The 16491-nt window shown below is 46.7% G+C and overlaps 1 protein-coding gene across 2 annotated transcripts in view; it reads left to right on the top strand.

The window, feature by feature from the left end:
- Nucleotides 1–13209, top strand: part of LOC308585661 (cardiac-enriched FHL2-interacting protein) — a 41009-nt gene extending 27800 nt beyond the window's left edge. Inside the window, exons 2-4 of one of the 2 annotated variants that reach the window (XM_081191533.1) lie at nt 3218–3292; nt 6062–6186; nt 7395–13209. In XM_081191533.1, coding sequence (XP_081047659.1) covers nt 7564–11925 — 4362 coding nt within the window. In that variant the 5' untranslated portion in view covers nt 3218–3292; nt 6062–6186; nt 7395–7563 and the 3' untranslated portion in view covers nt 11926–13209. Of the gene's footprint in view, nt 1–3138; nt 3293–6061; nt 6187–7394 lie in introns of both variants that reach the window. The other variant, XM_081191532.1, reaches the window with a different exon arrangement.
- Nucleotides 13210–16491: the final 3282 nt, after the last annotated feature.

The raw sequence follows: 16491 nt of genomic DNA, 5'->3' as shown, positions 1-16491 counted from the left end.
ATTCTTGTTGATAGCGCTTATATACTTCAAGCTATCCAGATTCAATCACTGGATATTCCAAGCACAAGTACAGTGGACGCTCGGGTTGCGAACGTGATCTGTGCGGGAGGCACATTTGCAACCCACAGCACTGCGTCTGTGCACACGCAGGTCACGATTCAGCACTTCTGCGCATGCGCAAGCACTGAAACCCGGAAGTAACCTGTTCCAGTACTTCTGGGTTTTGGTGCATCCGTAACCCTAAAACGCGCAACCTGAAGCGTCTGTAACCCGAGGTATGACTGTACTATGAAGCAAGCCTCTCCACCTTGAACAGAGTAGAACGTAATTCTTGAGTAAACATACGAATGCATGGAACAGCTCTGAGTATATAAGAGATTGCAAGTTGGAATTTAGGTATGTTTCCAAGCGCTGCTTTGTGCAAATACTTGCATGGTAAAGGTAAAGGACTCCTGACAGTTAAGTACAGCCATGAATGATTCTTGGGTTGCGGCACTCATCTCGCTTTGAAGGCCGAGGGAGCTGGCGTTTGTCCGCATACAGCTTCTGGGTCATGTGGCCAGCATGACTAAGCCGCTTCTGGAGAACCAGAGCAGCATACGGAAATGCCGTTTACCTTCCCGCTGGAGCGGTACCTATTTATATACTTGCACTTTGACGTACTTTTGAACTGCTAGGTTGGCAGGAGCTGGGACCGAGAGCTCACCCCGTCGTGGGGATTCAAACCGCCAACCTTCTGATCGGCAAGCCCTAGGCTCAGTGGTTTAGACCACAGCACCACCCGCGTCCCCATGGTACCCATGCTTGCATGGTACCCATAGGTAAATCTAGGGTAAATCTTTTTTTAGGACAGTGTCACCCACTCGATAGCAAGCAAAGCCTTCACATTTTAGCCATTTACAGGTGTTTCCTCACTTATGGAGGTGTTGTGTTCCGGGCCGCTGTGAGCATAAGTGAAATCCCATAATCTAGGAGGCAGCCTCTAAATGCCTATTTTCCCCCTGCCCTCCAGTTCCCTCTCCAGTCCAGACCAAAATATCTAGACCTGGAGCTCTGGGACCGGCTGGAGGATGGAGGATGCTCAGGAAAGCGCCTTCCTCTGCTGCTTTGCAATCTTAACAAGGCCCCGCTATGCCTCAGGTCTCTTTGGGGCTTCATCTTCCCTCACTAGCGCCCTCTTCGGGCTCTGGGGAGGGTCTCCACACAAGCCACAAGGACTCTCCAGCTCTCCTCCTGCCATTTTCCGGTATGATTCTATTTCCTGGCACCACGTGCATGCATGGTTATGCATGAATACAATGCACGTTGAGTGGGGAGATGCCTGTACAGTTTTCTTCCTGTAAGCAAAAAGTTTTTAAAAACAAACAAACCACGCCATATTTTTGATCCTCCATCCCTGCCACTCTTTTGTCCCAGCCATTGTTGGGATAAAAAAAAATGCTCCATATGATTTTTCAAGAGGGGCCAGGGACTGATCCAGAGAAGCAGACGAGAGTGCTCTTCTCCTGGGACTGTTTGAGAGATTTCTTCTCCCCCAAGATACATAGGAGAGAAGAGAGACTTTCTGTTCCTCATCAAACAATGACCGCTCCCCACATTAAATGGGGGCGCCCTTTGCATGGTCGCGCGCAGCCCCCTGGGAGCCTATGCGGCACCATTAGCACAGGCTTGGCTTCGCCTTCACCAGGTGGGATACCTGGAGGTCTCTGCCTACCTCAGCCAGTTGCCCAATCCCGCCTGGGGAGGCGTTGCCAAGGTGATCAGGCCAGGTAGGGGAGGGATTACCTGCCCACACAATAGAGGGAGGATCTTACCTGGGAATCGTCAGTTGGCTCCAGATCTTCTCCCGCCCTGTCCACCCTTAGTTAAGACTTCTTTTGCAGGTTCACCTTTTCTTCACAGGTATGCGGACGCTGCTACGTCAAGGTCGCTGTTGAAGGGCTGGAAAGGAATTTCCCTGCATTGGCAGGTTTGCCTTTCCCATAGCAAAGCGTCACAACTTTGGTGGTATCAGGCCTTGGGCGGAATCCTTTAGTCTATCTTCCCTAAATGGGAGTGGACGTGTAGCAGTGACCCACACCCCCTCCTCTTTGTGGCAGCGATCACAGGGTTCCCCGTTAAAGGGGTTGTTTTGAGGGGAAGCATTGGCCGTATGCCTAGAGGTTGTCATTGCTCTCCCCTGTGGTGGTGGCGTAATGGGGGGGTGGGCTCTCTCTGCTTGAACATATGTTCTCCAGAACCAGCCCACACACACACTGGATAACCCTGATGTTCCCCAGATCCCTGGAGGGACTAGGAAGGATAACGCCCAATGCCTGAGCCAAGGTCTACCCACATCTGAAACATAATAAAATTGTGGCCAATTTTAATCCCATAGCACATTGTCTTGAGTCGTTATTCCACATGGGGCCGCCCAGGGTTTGGGGGACTCCGCCTGTCCACGCAATTGTGTTACCTTGGCCCACCTTGCCTTTCTCAGACTATGACTTTGAGAACAACAGCAGCAGCAGCAGCTGGGAAGAGAGGAGTTCAGGGATATTTATTAATTAGTTTTATAAGTTCTTCTTTTGTTTCTTCTTTTGTGCTTCTTTTGTTTCGCAATTTGATCCTTTTACATGGTATTGTATGTTTCATGGTATTTTATGCATTGTGATTTGCTGTTACTTTTATTGATGATGGATTTGTAATTCTTTATTGTGGCCGAACTGTTTAATTATTATTTGCTGATGCTTAATTTTACTGCTTACTATTGATTCTGACGGATTGTTGAATGTTGCTTTGTCTGATATAAGTTGTTTATTTTAAAGTTATTGTGACTTTTATATTGGATCAGATTGCTACTATTAATATTTGATGTTTTATTATGTTTTTATGTCTTGGAAGCCACCCAGAGTAGCTTGGGTAACCCAGCCAGATGGGCGGGGTATAAATGAATTATTATTATTATTATTATTATTATTATTATTATTATTATTATTATTCTGCTTGGGGTCAGGAACAGCTAGCATTATGGGGCAGTATTGCGCAGTGGCCCTCTTGAGAGGAAAACCACCCTTTAGCACACAATCAGAGCAATAAACTAATAGTGATTACTTACATACACACTCATCCACTTTTCTCTTGTCTATTAATTTGCAGAGTGAAAGAATCTAAAGAACACGCCGAAATATGTCTATTGAAAACGTTTCATAAAAATATTTTCAGTTTATACGTCAAGATGGGCCACAGTGAGGAGAATATGAACATGAGGAGGCCAAAATGGGGGCCTCCACGGCACCTGCTAACATAGCAGGTGAGAAGGACTTAAGTTGTCAATACAAAATTGCATGAAGTTGTTGTTGTTGTTGTTGTTGTTGTTGTTGTTAATATTTGTCTGTCTAGAATCACAGAGCTTGAAGCACCCTCAGTTTAAAATGTGCTTGCCAGCTAGGACTGAACTAAATGGAGGAATTTGCATTTGACAGATTTGAGAGGGAATGGATGGTTCTTCAGGAAGCATTCTTCCCAGAGTTGGGAGGCTTCTCATTTGCTGCGGTAGTAACTGTCAGCTGTTATTCTCCCCCACACCCTGTAAAATGTCCCAGGTGCATAAAATCTGGGCATCATGAGAAACAGGGGAATTTCCCTCTGAATGCTCCCCAACAAAAAAGGGAAATTCCCAGGCACCAAAAAAGATTATTTATGTATACTACAACTGCACCCCGTGTTTCGTTAGCCCCAAAATGGAAAACGAGCAAGGTCCCAACTAAAGAAGAATGGCAACTGAAACTGATGGAATATGCGCAGCTGGTGGACCTAATACATAGAATAAGAGAACAAGAAGAATATACATTTAAAGAAGACTGGAAAATGTTTACTGCGTATATGGGTGAAAATTGTGTTCATTTAAAAACGCTAGTAGCATTAAGATAAATTCAACAGTGTAAATGAGTTTTGATGGATGTAATAATGAATCACTGAATGGTTTAGTTCATGTAAAATAGGCAGGGATGTATGGTATGCAAAATGAACCAAGTAAAGAGAAGAAGGGAAGTCATTGATTTAAGGTGGTTTAAATGAATATTTTGAAATGTAAATTAGAAATTAGAATATATGAGAAACAGGGGAGATAGCTACCAATGTAGGTGGGCACTTCAGGCATCCCCAACAGCAATCACTAATTGCAGCCAGCTAGAAGTTGTGTTGGGGACGTGGGTGGTGCTGTGGGTTAAACCACAGAGCCTAGGACTTGCCGATCAGAAGGTCGGCGGTTCAAATCCCCGCGACTCCCGTTGTTCGGTCCCTGCTCCTGCCAACCTAGCAGTTCAAAAGCACGTCAAAGTGCAAGTAGATAAATAGGTACCACTCCGGCGGGAAGGTAAACGGTGTTTCCGTGCGCTGCTCTGGTTCGCCAGGAGAGGCTTAATCATGCTGGCCACATGACCCGGAAGCTGTATGCCGGCTCCCTTGGCCAATAAAGCGAGATGAGCGCCGCAACCCCAGAGTCGGCCACGACGAGACCTAATGGTCAAGGGTCCCTTTACCTTTACTAGAAGTTGTGTTGAGCAGCCATGGAAAGGCCAGCAGCCTTGCACAATGGATGGCACATTTAGATTTAGAGACCAGCAAGGGTCTGTAACTTAGAGCCTGAACCTCATTTGCACAGCAATGGACAAGCAAAGCTATGGGAGAGTGAGTGGGAAGCAAAGTCTGCAGTGTTAGTTCTGATCTTTCTTACTCCTTTTCATAATACCGGGCTAAAACAAATCCGATTTGGAACAAAAGATTACCTAGGGCACTTTTCAGAGCCAGGAGCTAAGCAATGCATGCCAGGGCTTTGGATTTGGCGACTGCTCTGTATTGGGTCGGTTCTCCCTTTCCCCCCTGCTCTGCTCAACCACTAAAATTGCAACAAGTTGAAATGTGAATACGAAAGTTTTTGCATGGCTGTAAAACAGGCTCCCTCAACCTCGGCCCTCCAGATGTTTTCAGACTACAATTCCCATCATCCCTGACCACTGGTCCTGCTAGCTAGGGATCATGGGAGTTGCGTGGCGAGATCCTGCCTCCCACCAGCAGAAATAAATACACAGGACACAGTAATTTAGGTTAATGGCTAAAATTAGACCACAACTTTATTGGTTACAGGTGATGAGCGGTATTGGCTTAGGCATTGGTGCTATCGACTATCCGGCTTCAGCCTGCTTGCTTGAAGACCGGGAAGTGTTAACACCAGCAGGGGGAGTCCTGCTGATGCACATCAACAAGGCACTCCCCCGGGGTCACCGCTCGGGGGCGTGCCTTGGACCCTGGCCTCCATAGGCTTTGGACGGGGCAACGCCCCCCGGAATCCTTTACCAGACTACCCTTCGATTTGGGGGAGAGGTGATGGTGCTCCTCCCCCCCCCCATACATCTACATAACAATACCCATACCAATGCCTAACCGTCAAAGCCGAGAAAGTTGTGACGATTTGCTACAAGCTAGGCGAAAAACCAAATGGCTGGTGCCAATTTGCCAAGTGGAAAAAATTCCTATCAGGCCCCTTAACAGCGACCAACCGAGGTCCATAGCAAGGTCAAAAGAGGAACCTTGAAGGGTGGGTGAGTGGGAAACAAAGAGGGAGATTCTCAGCCGCGCTTGCCTTTAATGAGGCAAGCCACACCCCCTGGGCCAGCCGATTGGCTGGCCCGGGGATGACGCGGCCGAGGATTCCCCAGATCGCGCAGGGCTGGGAGCCAGCCTCCGCACGTGTGTTGGGGGGCGTGATGTCCACAACACACCTCCTCCCGAGGTCAGAAGTGGCTTTGTAGGCCAAAAAACATCTGGAGGGCCGAGGTTGAGGAAGCCTGCTCTATAAAGAACGCAGCTTAGACTCCAGCAAAGACGCTATAGGCAGTTCCAGTTGGGTTCTGGCAACTCTCCAGTGGGCACCATTACCATTCTAAGAGAATGAGGGAGATGTTCGTGGTGAGTTCTGACACCTTTTTTTCTAGAAAAATAGGCTGGGCTATAGGGATGGTGTTTCGTAACCAGGGCACCATTTCTGGGGTGGAAATCACTTTCCTTTGTTATCCAACAGAGTACCTGTGAGAAAGGCAGCGCCTGAAAAAGGTCTTCAGCGGAAGATATTAAAGCACTGGCAGATTGGGAGAAGAAGAAGAACTTCTTCAGGCATTCAGGACCTAAGTGGTAAGGGCTTTCAAGGTATGTACAAGCACTTTGAACTGGTAGCCAATATTAAAACAAAAACTGCTGTACTTTTCTGTCTATAAGACGCCCCCCATGTATAAGACGCCCCCTATTTTGGGGGGCTAAAGTTAAAGCAAATTGGGGGGAGATGGCCCAGAGTTGTCACCCGACTGGCGAACACTAACCATCGTAAGTAACGCACACCAAATTGCCGAGGTGGCAGCCAATCCAAAGCAGCTCTTGCCGCATCCGCAAATAACCCACACAACTGACAAAGCAGCAGCCAATAAAAAGCAGCCCTTTCAGCAGACATCATTCACCCACCCAATTGCTAGATCCTGCTCGCGGCTGCGACCAATCACCCATCCTCCCTCTGCACTGTAAGAGTTTGGATTTGATATCCCGCTTTATCACTACCCAAAGGAGTCTCAAAGCGGCTAACATTCTCCTTTCCCTTCCTCCCCCACAACAAACACTCTGTGAGGTGAGTGGGGCTGAGAGACTTCACAGAAGAGTGACTGGCCCAAGGTCACCCAGCAGCTGCATGTGGAGGAGCGGGGAAGCGAACCCGGTTCCCCAGATTACGAGTCTACCGCTCTTAACCGCTACACCACACTGGCTCTCCTACCGCTACTGCACTGGCTCTCCAGTGCTACTGCACTGTCCATGTATAAGACGACACCCCCCCCCCCATTTTAAACTTTATTTTAGAGTAAAAAAAACCCTCATCTAATACACAGAAAAGTATGGTAAGCCATTAAAAAAACATGTGTGTGTGTGTGATAGGCATATTCTTGGCTGTACCAGTAAAATTCTGGTGGCCATATTCAACCAGGGGTCAGCAAACCTTTTCAGCAGGGGGCCGGTCCCTCAGACCTTGTGGGGGGCTAGACTATATTTTGAAGGGGGGGGAAATGAACAAATTCCTATGCCCCACTAATAACCCAGAGATGCATTTTAAATAAAAGGACACCTTCTACTCATGTAAAAACACGCAGATTCCCGGACTGGAGAAACATGCTGCTACTCCAAGTAATAATGGTAAACCCCCATATGTGAGAAACATGTGAACAGGCTAATATGTAAGAATTTGTCACACAACCTGAATCTGGAAGGACATAATCAGATTAACCTGAGACTCAACAATGGAACTAAACAGGGGAAAAGTTCATGTGTCAGCTACGATACATTACAATAACTGGTTTTATGTGTTCGATTTGCAGGGCCCTATTTGTGCTCCCACACAGTAAATGAATGTAAAGCTGTGCATTCTTGAGGAGGAAGGTCGCCGAAAGATGTCGAAGGCTGAGATATGGTAGCTGAAAGAATTGCCTGCCCGTTCTGTACGTGAGATTGCTATTTTGACTGTTCTGTTCATTACTCATATGGACAATGCAAGTGAATAAGAAGCACGCCGATGGGCAAAGCGACTCCTCCAGTATTGGGAGCTTCCTGGATGACACAGACAGAGAAGTCTGCAGCCTCACTGACCGAGCCTTCAAAAGTCTGTGTGTGGCTGAGCTCGATTCATCTTACACAGAGGCGGATCCAGTTGTTTCACCCAACATCTCCCACCAGTTCTCCAGCAAATTTCCCCAAGGCCCGCGGAACCATGCCATCAAGAAAAATACTCTCCCTAACAAGGGACTGCCAAAAACTGAGGAGCATTCAACATTCCAGCAGTTTCCAAATGACACCCAAGAAGGTCAAAACACCACTATAAACATCACCCCAAGCATTAGGATGAAGCTGGGTTTGCCAGTGCCTAGTCTACGCAATTATAAACATACCTCAAAAGTTTCCTCCTTGATAAAGACCTTTGATAAAGCTGAGAACCAGGAGGCTTCAGCGACAGCCAAGCAACCAGTTAGAAACAGTTTGACAAAACTCCCCTTAATTTGCAGAGGCAACATGGCTTTCTGGGGTGGCAAAACCATTTTAAACATCCAGAAGGAACTCTCTGAGTTTTCTGAGCCGTTCCAGGACGTGGCAAATGCAAGCGAGAGGCCCGAACTGCATGAACTTCACAGAAGGCAGAACAAAATGGATTTGGCGTGTCACGGTCCACGTGGTTTTTATCGTCAGGCCGATGCTTCAAATATTCGAATGTCCAGTGTCTCCGCCGTCTCGAGAAAGGCGGCAAAAAAACGAACTGGGAAAGCCAAAGAGCCAGCTAGAAAGGGCAGCTTTCTACACAGCGAGAACAGTGCTTTTGAATCGTGGAATCTGCATCATAAAAAACTTGAGACAGGCGGGCCTACTGAAATTATCCTCAAAGAAGGAAACCTGACATACTTTGAAGAAACACCTTTCTTTAGAGAGGCCTGTATTTATGAATGTAAACCATCTCCCCCGAAGGTCACAGCTCCCATAATTTCAGAACAGGATTTCTCAGGTGCCTTTCCACAAAAACCACTCTCTCAAGCCTCTCTCTCTCCATTACCTCTAGCCCAGGTGCCTTTTCCTCCTCAGGCTAATGCTAAAGACATTGTTTCACAGGTGTTGCCACCCCAAGCTTCTGATCTGCAGCCATCTATGCACAGGATTCCTACATCACCATCCCTTACATCTGAAACCTCTTTTCCACCATCTCCGCAGGTTTCCGTGTCACTGAAGCCTTCCACTCCACCACAATCTCTGCCTCAGGCCTCTGCTCCACCAGAAGCGATAGCGCCTCAAGTTACTGTGTTGTCAGAGAAGACTAGCAATTCAGAATTTAAGTCTGAGCTGAAAAATGTTTGTCCACCTTGGAGGAAACAAAAGAAAGAGCTTGGAGGAATGGAGCTGACGCAGGAGATTGCACCAGAAGTGCTAAGAACGAAGCACTCCTCGTACAGAAAGCCACCTGACGTCACTCCCATGGCCGAAACATCCGCAGATGAGTCCCACATGGCTCCATCTGACCCCTCTAGTCCTTCTTTCAACATCTCAAAACTTTTAACTCCAGTCCTACCACGTAAACAAGAGAGAGAGCCCTCAGAAGGCCAGTCAATTCTGGATGCTCCTCCCATTTCTGAAACTGGAACTGCCAAAGAAACAGAGGAGAGAATATTCTATTCTTCTCAGAACAATTATAAGTCGAAAGCACCGAGTTTGCTGTTCAACCTGAAGGATATCCGAAAACGTGTGAAAAGCACTTACAGTCCCTCCCCTCTCCTAAGAACCCTTGACGACAAAAAGATTAAGGAGCAAGACGGCATAAAAGCAAGCGTCACAGCCGCCAATGCGCTAGAAGGAAGCAATAAAAAAATGGTTGAGGCTGACAAAACAGGACATAAGCCTTCTGAACAAATGGACAGCACCAATGCCACCAGTTCCTCTGGGCATTTCGTTGACAGCTACCTGACTCCAGAGGACAGTGAGATGTCATCTCTGACTGACTTCCACCCAAATGAGCACCGTGTAAGACAATATTCTCCACCCAACTCTCACCTTGCAGATGTGCCAACTGACCCAGAAGCACATGTTCAAAGTTTCCAACTGCAGGATCTTAAAAGTAAACAAGTCGCTCCAAGTCACAGTGCTGACGCAGAACCCCAGGTATCCCCATATCTATTTTTCACACCTGAGGAGAACATAAATGATGGTGGAAACCAAGCCTGCCCACCGACTGGAAATGAACACCGAGGCAAAAGGAGCACCAGCTCTTCTGAACAATCTTTTGTCTCCATTATAGACCAGCCATTTCACGACGACTCTTTTTCTCTAATGCAGCTCTTTCAGAAAGCATGCCATCAAGAAAGCCAGAGGAGTAAGAATGAGTGGAGTGCAGAAGAAAAGCTAGGTAGCAAAGAAGAGGGGGAGGAGAAGTCAGGGGGGGAGAAGCAACTGCATGACTACCATCTGAGCATCCGTGGCTGTCACACGGATGAGAAGCATGAGGAGCAGGAAGAGCAGGGTAAAAATGAGAAGGCAGTGCAAGAAATAGATGTGAAGGAGAAGAGAGAAGACAAATGGAAAAGCATGGATTCGGCATCAGAAGCCAAGCTGGAAGAGTCACTAACACCAACTTCACCAAGTTCACTGAAGCCCAATATGTTCATGATTAAAGACAACACGTTTAAGTCGTCGCCGGTGATAAAAGCAGTCAAGTTGCCTCTGCTCAGGTCTTTGTCCTGTGAAGAAGCCATCAGTGGCAGTCACGCGGAGGCTGAAAGACAGACTTTTGGGCCCATTCGTTCTACTCCAAACATTCAAGAGGTGGACTTGTTTTTGTCAAGAAACAGAAGCCAGCAGGACGTGAGGGATGCTGCAACAGGCAGAGATGCTGATGAGTTAAGATCCATCCCAGGCAGTGTGAGCTGTCAAGTGGTACGGAAAAGCCCCTTAACAACAGGATACACTCTTAGAGAAGGACCAGAAGGAGTCTATATGCAGGAATTGGTGGGAGAAAATGAAGGAGCTAATATTACACCAGGGTTATCACAGCAAGGTTTGAAAAGCGACGAGAAACAGTTGGCCAGAGACAAAGAAAAGGCTAGGGCTGGGAAACTGAGGCGTAATTCTTCCAGACAACCGATTCTTAGTTTGGAAGGTGACCCGGCACAAAACAGGCAAAAGTGCCCTGTGAGAGAAAAGGTGAACTATTTTAAGAACAATCTCTTATCTAAACGCAGAGGTGGTTCTTGTGTGAAAAAGATAATAAGTCAAGAGATGAGATCTCCCACGATATCGGAGCCCTATTCTCATGCTTCCAGTGAAGTTTTCCGGGACACATCAGCATCATCGGGTACCCTAACCATTTCCACCATACCAAGTCCAAGGTCACACAGCGCGATGCAATCTACCTTCACAAGTCCTTTTTCAGATATGTCTGCAGTCTCCAATGTACCACAGGCTGAAAGAATAACAAGTTCCTCTTCATTGCAAGGAGGAACAGAGAGCGGAAAGAGGTCTTCTACCTTGGAGCCATTTGATCTGATGCAGACAAGTCAACTCTCGGGAGATGCTGGCAGCTCTCCTGTTGCAAACGAGAGACTTCAGATGGCGAAGACAGCAGCCAAACCCCCGGCTGTACCACCCAAATCAGAAAAGGCGTTACGGCGGGCAAAGAAACTGGCAAGCAAGAGGAAGAAAACAGAGGCACAGCAGAAAAGGCTACAGGATGAAGCTCCATCCCACGGCGGCGATATTGGAACTTTGCAACCAATCCAATCCTCACTCTCGCCAATATGCCTTAATTCTTCCTTGACACCATCAGAATCTCACCTGGTGAGGCTACAACCTGCCCCATCATTAAGTCCTACGCCCTCTTTGCCTGCCACAACCCAGCGTAAGCTGCTTCAGGATCCAGATTCAGGAGAATATTTCATTGTAGATTTACCTGTTCAGTTTAAGACCTTTTATGATCCAGAGAGCGGAAGGTACATCCAGCTCTCGATCCCTCCTTCAAAAAGGAACTTGTCTCAAACGCCCTCTTCAGAGAGTGTCCCTTCTTCTTACGTCTTGTACCCCAGTACTCTCCCAACCAGAGTTTCATCTGTTCCGGTACAGGCATCGCCATCCCAGTTTTCTGAATCGACTTCCCTAATGCAAAGAGCCCTCTTGGAATCGGCTACAGACTGGTCACAAGGTGGCCAGTACCCAGAACCTCTCGGGAGTCAACCTTATATTGAGCCTGCCGTGTGTGATGTTGACAGTTGCGAAGTGGATGGGTCACAGTATAACTTCGAGAAGGACGTGAGCCTCCCTGATGCTGCTGACATCATTTCAATGGGCGCGCTTGAAGATTTTGCTGTGGAAGGTGTGTCGTGAGAGCGCAAGGTGCTCGCTATTATTTTAGAAACACAGACCTAACGCACCTGCAAACACACACACACACCCTAAATAATATCGGTACAAATTTCAAAGGCAATTGTGTTAGAAGGAAAACTGAGCTGTGGTCTCTTGATATAAATTTGCTGATGAGATGAACGCCAAATTGACATAAAGGAAAAGCATGGTGGTGGCTGCAGCTTCTCTTTCCCACTGCTTGAGTGACTAGAATGATGAAGAATAATGAGCAGATTCCCCTTTAGAAAACAAACAAACAAACAAGAAGAAGGCAGCGATTTCAGCTTGGCACATGATTTAGAGACAAAAGATACGTGGTGGTGAGAATCAAATGTACGAATGAGAACTCCCTTTTTTGTACACCCCCCCCCCAAAAAAAACCACCAAATTCATTAACAACCATGTATGGTACATTGGATGTACAATACAGAAATGCTTTGGCCTGGATATGTGCAGCAGCCTAAATATTTTGCAGAGTGTACAGCTGAAGAGTCACTTTGGGACAAACTTTCACACGCATGATTCATGCCCACGGTGAGCACATGCTCAGAAATATCACTTTGGGATAAAACTTCAGGTTTGGAAACTGAGTGAGTGGTTGAATAAGATCTGGTTGCTACCTTTTTCATTGGCACATGCTAACTTTTCCTCCCCCCACCCCCACCCTTGCCATTTTTTCACTGCTTGTACAGTTTGGGCAACCACATGTCTGTGCCTATAAAAGACAAGTCAGAGACAACTGTCCCGATGAAGGTTGAGAGCAATTTCTTAGAAATGTTAAGTCTCCTATCATGATGGTCTCCAAGCTGCAAGGATTCAGAGCCTCCTCTGTTGTGGCAAAGTGGATAACAAGATTCGAGGCATGTGCATCTGTGTGAAGAAGACATGTCACAGAGTTTCCACTTGAGGACAACTGAATGCAGTTCCTCAGAAACACTCTTCCCACGCCATTCTGGCCTAAAGAGACTAGTAGGGTACAAATCCAAACTCAGAATGAACCCTCTTTGTGGGACAGGAACTGCTTTAGAAAGGAGCTACAGAAAAGGATGTTGTCACAATGTCCTACGTATCTCTTTGGCTTCTGCAATCCCATATATGAGAACTTTCGGACAGAGGACAGTACCTGGGGAAGATTTCAAAACCAGCATTTCATTTGTCATAATAGAAAGGATTAACTGATAGTAGTCACCTCAGCGTAAGAAATAAAGGGAAGATCCTTGTCAGCCCATGCCTTCATTTTTAAATAAAGCTAGTTTCTGTCCCTTATGGTGGTGGTGGTGAACCTCAGACCTTGGCTGTGTTTGTGTAATGTGCCTGGCTGCAAATCCCTGCATGAACTTGGAAGTAGGGTTTGGAATAAAAATATTGCAATTGTTCGTATCTACACATAAATGGTGGGGGTAAGGTGAGCTGCCCAGTTTTTACATACCCTCCAATGTCTCTCAGATTAAAATACGGATGTCTTATTCCTTAATAATAATAATAAAATTATTATTTCTACCCCGCCATCTGACTGGGTTGCCCTAGCCACTCTGGGCAGCTTCCAACACATATAAAAACATAATAAAACATTAAACATAAAATCTTCCCTATACAGGGCTGCCTTCAGATGTCTTCTAAAGGCTGTATAGTTATTTATCTCCTTGGCTCAGTGATCACATAGCTCCATACCCTCCAACATTTCTCCAATGAATATAGGGACACAGGTGGCACTGTGGTCTAAACCACTGAGCCTTGGGCTCGCCGATCAGAAGATCACAGTTCGAATCGCCACAACGGGGTGAGCTCCCGTTGTTCGGTCCCAGCTCCTGCCAACCTAGGAGTTTGAAAGAACGCTAAAAGGTGCAAGTAGATTAATAGGTACCACTCTGGTGGGAAGGTAAATGGTGTTTCCGTGCACTGCTCTGGTGTCGGTGTTCCACTGCACCAGAAGCGGCTTAGTCATGCTGGCCACATGACCTGGAAAAAACTCTGTGGAGCGGACAAACGCCAGCTCCCTTGGCCTGTAAAGTGAGATGAGTGCAGCAACCCCAGAGTCGTTTGCGACTTGACTTAATTGTCAAGGGTCTCTTTACCTTTAAGGAAAAGCAGGACATTCCGGGATCAAATCAGAAACCGGGACAGCTTCTGTAAATCCAGGGCTGTCCCTGGAAAATCGGGACACTTGGAGGGTCTACTTTTATATTTCAGTGTGCTTCTCTGACCTTGGGCATTTTGGCTTCCAGTCAGAGGGGTGGCTAAGAGGAGCGGCCGAATTGGCTATTATAGTTGATCCAATAAAAACAGGACCCTGAGTGGAGCATTTGCAATAGAGAACTAATGCTCTCGATCAACAGGCCCCATTTCTGTGTGCCAGAATTTCAGATAGTGCCTCTTCAACAGCAGCAGTAATAATACTGAATTATTGCAAATCAATTTGCCTGATGTTCCCCTTTCAGCTCTTGGATTACAGAGGCCCAGAAATCTCCCCAGCAGAACAAAATAATGCAGAGGAAAAGAAAGGAGAAGAAAGTATTCACTGTGGTCCATAGGACAGGATCTCGACAAGTTCCCCAGTTTCTCAAGTATGAACACAAGGATGCTTGTGGATGCGAGAGATCCATGATGATGATCTTCCATAGCGATTTAAAAACTTTAATCACAGCTGCAGGACTGGGGCAGGGTGGGAGAATTGGATTGGGACCATGGCACTTAAGGGAAGGGAATTTAATCCTTTGCTCACTGTTTTCCCAGTCAAAATGGTGTGTGATGGTGTTTCCTGCTTGGCAGGGGGTTGGACTCGATGGCCCTTGTGGTCTATTCAAACTCTATGATTCTATGATTCAAAACCCCCTCTGTGCTGTTGTTCAGGGATGGCAGGTGGACACACAGGTAACCAACTGGACCTGCATGTTTGGCCTGGCAATGAATTTTAAAGCAAAAGAAGAGCAAGGGGGAAAGAGTTGGAAACAAATTTTGCAAGCTTGGGAATGGGCTTTTGGGGTGTATGGAGGAGGAACATCACATGACCAGCTTCTTTCCGAATCTCAGCAGAAACTGAGTTGATTAGCAAAAAGAGTAGGATTAGAAAGGGGATACTATAATAATAAGGGACTCAGGTGGCACTGTGGGTTAAACCACAGAGCCTAGGACTTGCCGATCAGAAGGTCGGCGGTTCGAATCCCCGCGACGGGGTGAGCTCCCATTGCTCGGTCCCTGCTCCTGCCAACCTAGCAGTTCGAAAGCACGTCAAAGTGCAAGTAGATAAATAGGTACCACTCTGGCAGGAAGGTAAACAGCATTTCCGTGCGCTGCTCTGGTTCGCCAGAAGCGGCTTAGTCATGCTGGCCACATGACCCGGAAGCTGTACTCCGGCTCCCTCGGCCAATAAAGCGAGATGAGCGCTGCAACCCCCAAGTCGTTCATGACTGGACCTAATGGTCAGGGGTCCCTTTACCTTACTATAATAATAATAATTATTATTATTATTTATACCCCGCCCATGTGGCTGGGTTTCCCCAGCCCAACAGAATATTAAAAACACAATAAAACATCAAACATTAAATAACTTCCCCAGACAGGGCTGCCTTCAGATGTCTTCTCAAAGTCAGATAGTTGTTTATTTCCTTGACATCTGGTGGGAGGGCGTTCCACAGGGCAGGCGCCACCACTGAGAAGGCCCTCTGCCTGGTTCCCTGTAACTTGGCTTCTCACAGTGAGGGAACCGCCAGAAGGCCCTTGGAGCTGGACCTCAGTGTCCGGGCTGAATGATGGGGGTGGAGACGCTCCTTCAAGCAGACTGGGCTGAGGCCATTTCGGGCTTTAAAGGTCAGCACCAATACTTTGAATTGTACTCAGAAATGTACTGGGAGCCAATGTAGGTCTTTCAGGACTGCTGTTATATTAAAAACCTAGCAGAAAACAGCATGCTTGTGTTGCTGTGAAATTCAGGAAAGTTGGCTGGCAGGAGGCAGTCATTTGTTCCTCATGAATGGAAAGCGCTTTTGATGTCCATACACAAAGCTTCTGGTTCCTGTTCTCTGTTCTTATTTGCCTTCTCCACACCCTCTTCCAGGTCCTAGCAAAATCTCCCCTACTCCTGTTCAAAGCTTGAACATAATTCATGTTGTGTGGTGACTTTGCTAAACAACCTCCAACTTCCCTCATTTGATCTCTGCTTTGCAATCTCCCTAGTCTCCCTCACAACCACCCACAGGTACAATTATCAGTCCTTTTTGGTTGCTAGCTTTTAAAAATTTATTCTGGGCTGTGTGTGTGTGTGTGTGTGATTAAGAAAGTTTTAAAAACCTGTGGTACCATCAGAATTTTCCTGAGTTTGCTGGTATCACTGGTTGCTTGGAATATGGCCCTTTCTTTTTGCTTACACTTACCCCACGAACAGAAATTAGTATACTGTATATAGTATATACAGTAAAAAAACAAACAAACAAACCTGCAGTGTAAAGTCGAGATGTTGGAGGAATAATTATTTGCATTTAACAGTAAACCCACCTAATTCACACATTCCAGAATAGGCGAACCAAAACACTGCCATCCTTTGAGAGTTGC

Source organism: Podarcis bocagei (genome assembly GCF_964188305.1).
Source record: "Podarcis bocagei genome assembly, chromosome: 4".
In the NCBI taxonomy this organism is placed as follows: Eukaryota; Metazoa; Chordata; class Lepidosauria; order Squamata; family Lacertidae; genus Podarcis; species Podarcis bocagei.
Note: the sequence above shows the minus strand (reverse complement) of the source record. Positions and strands in the feature narration are given on the sequence as shown.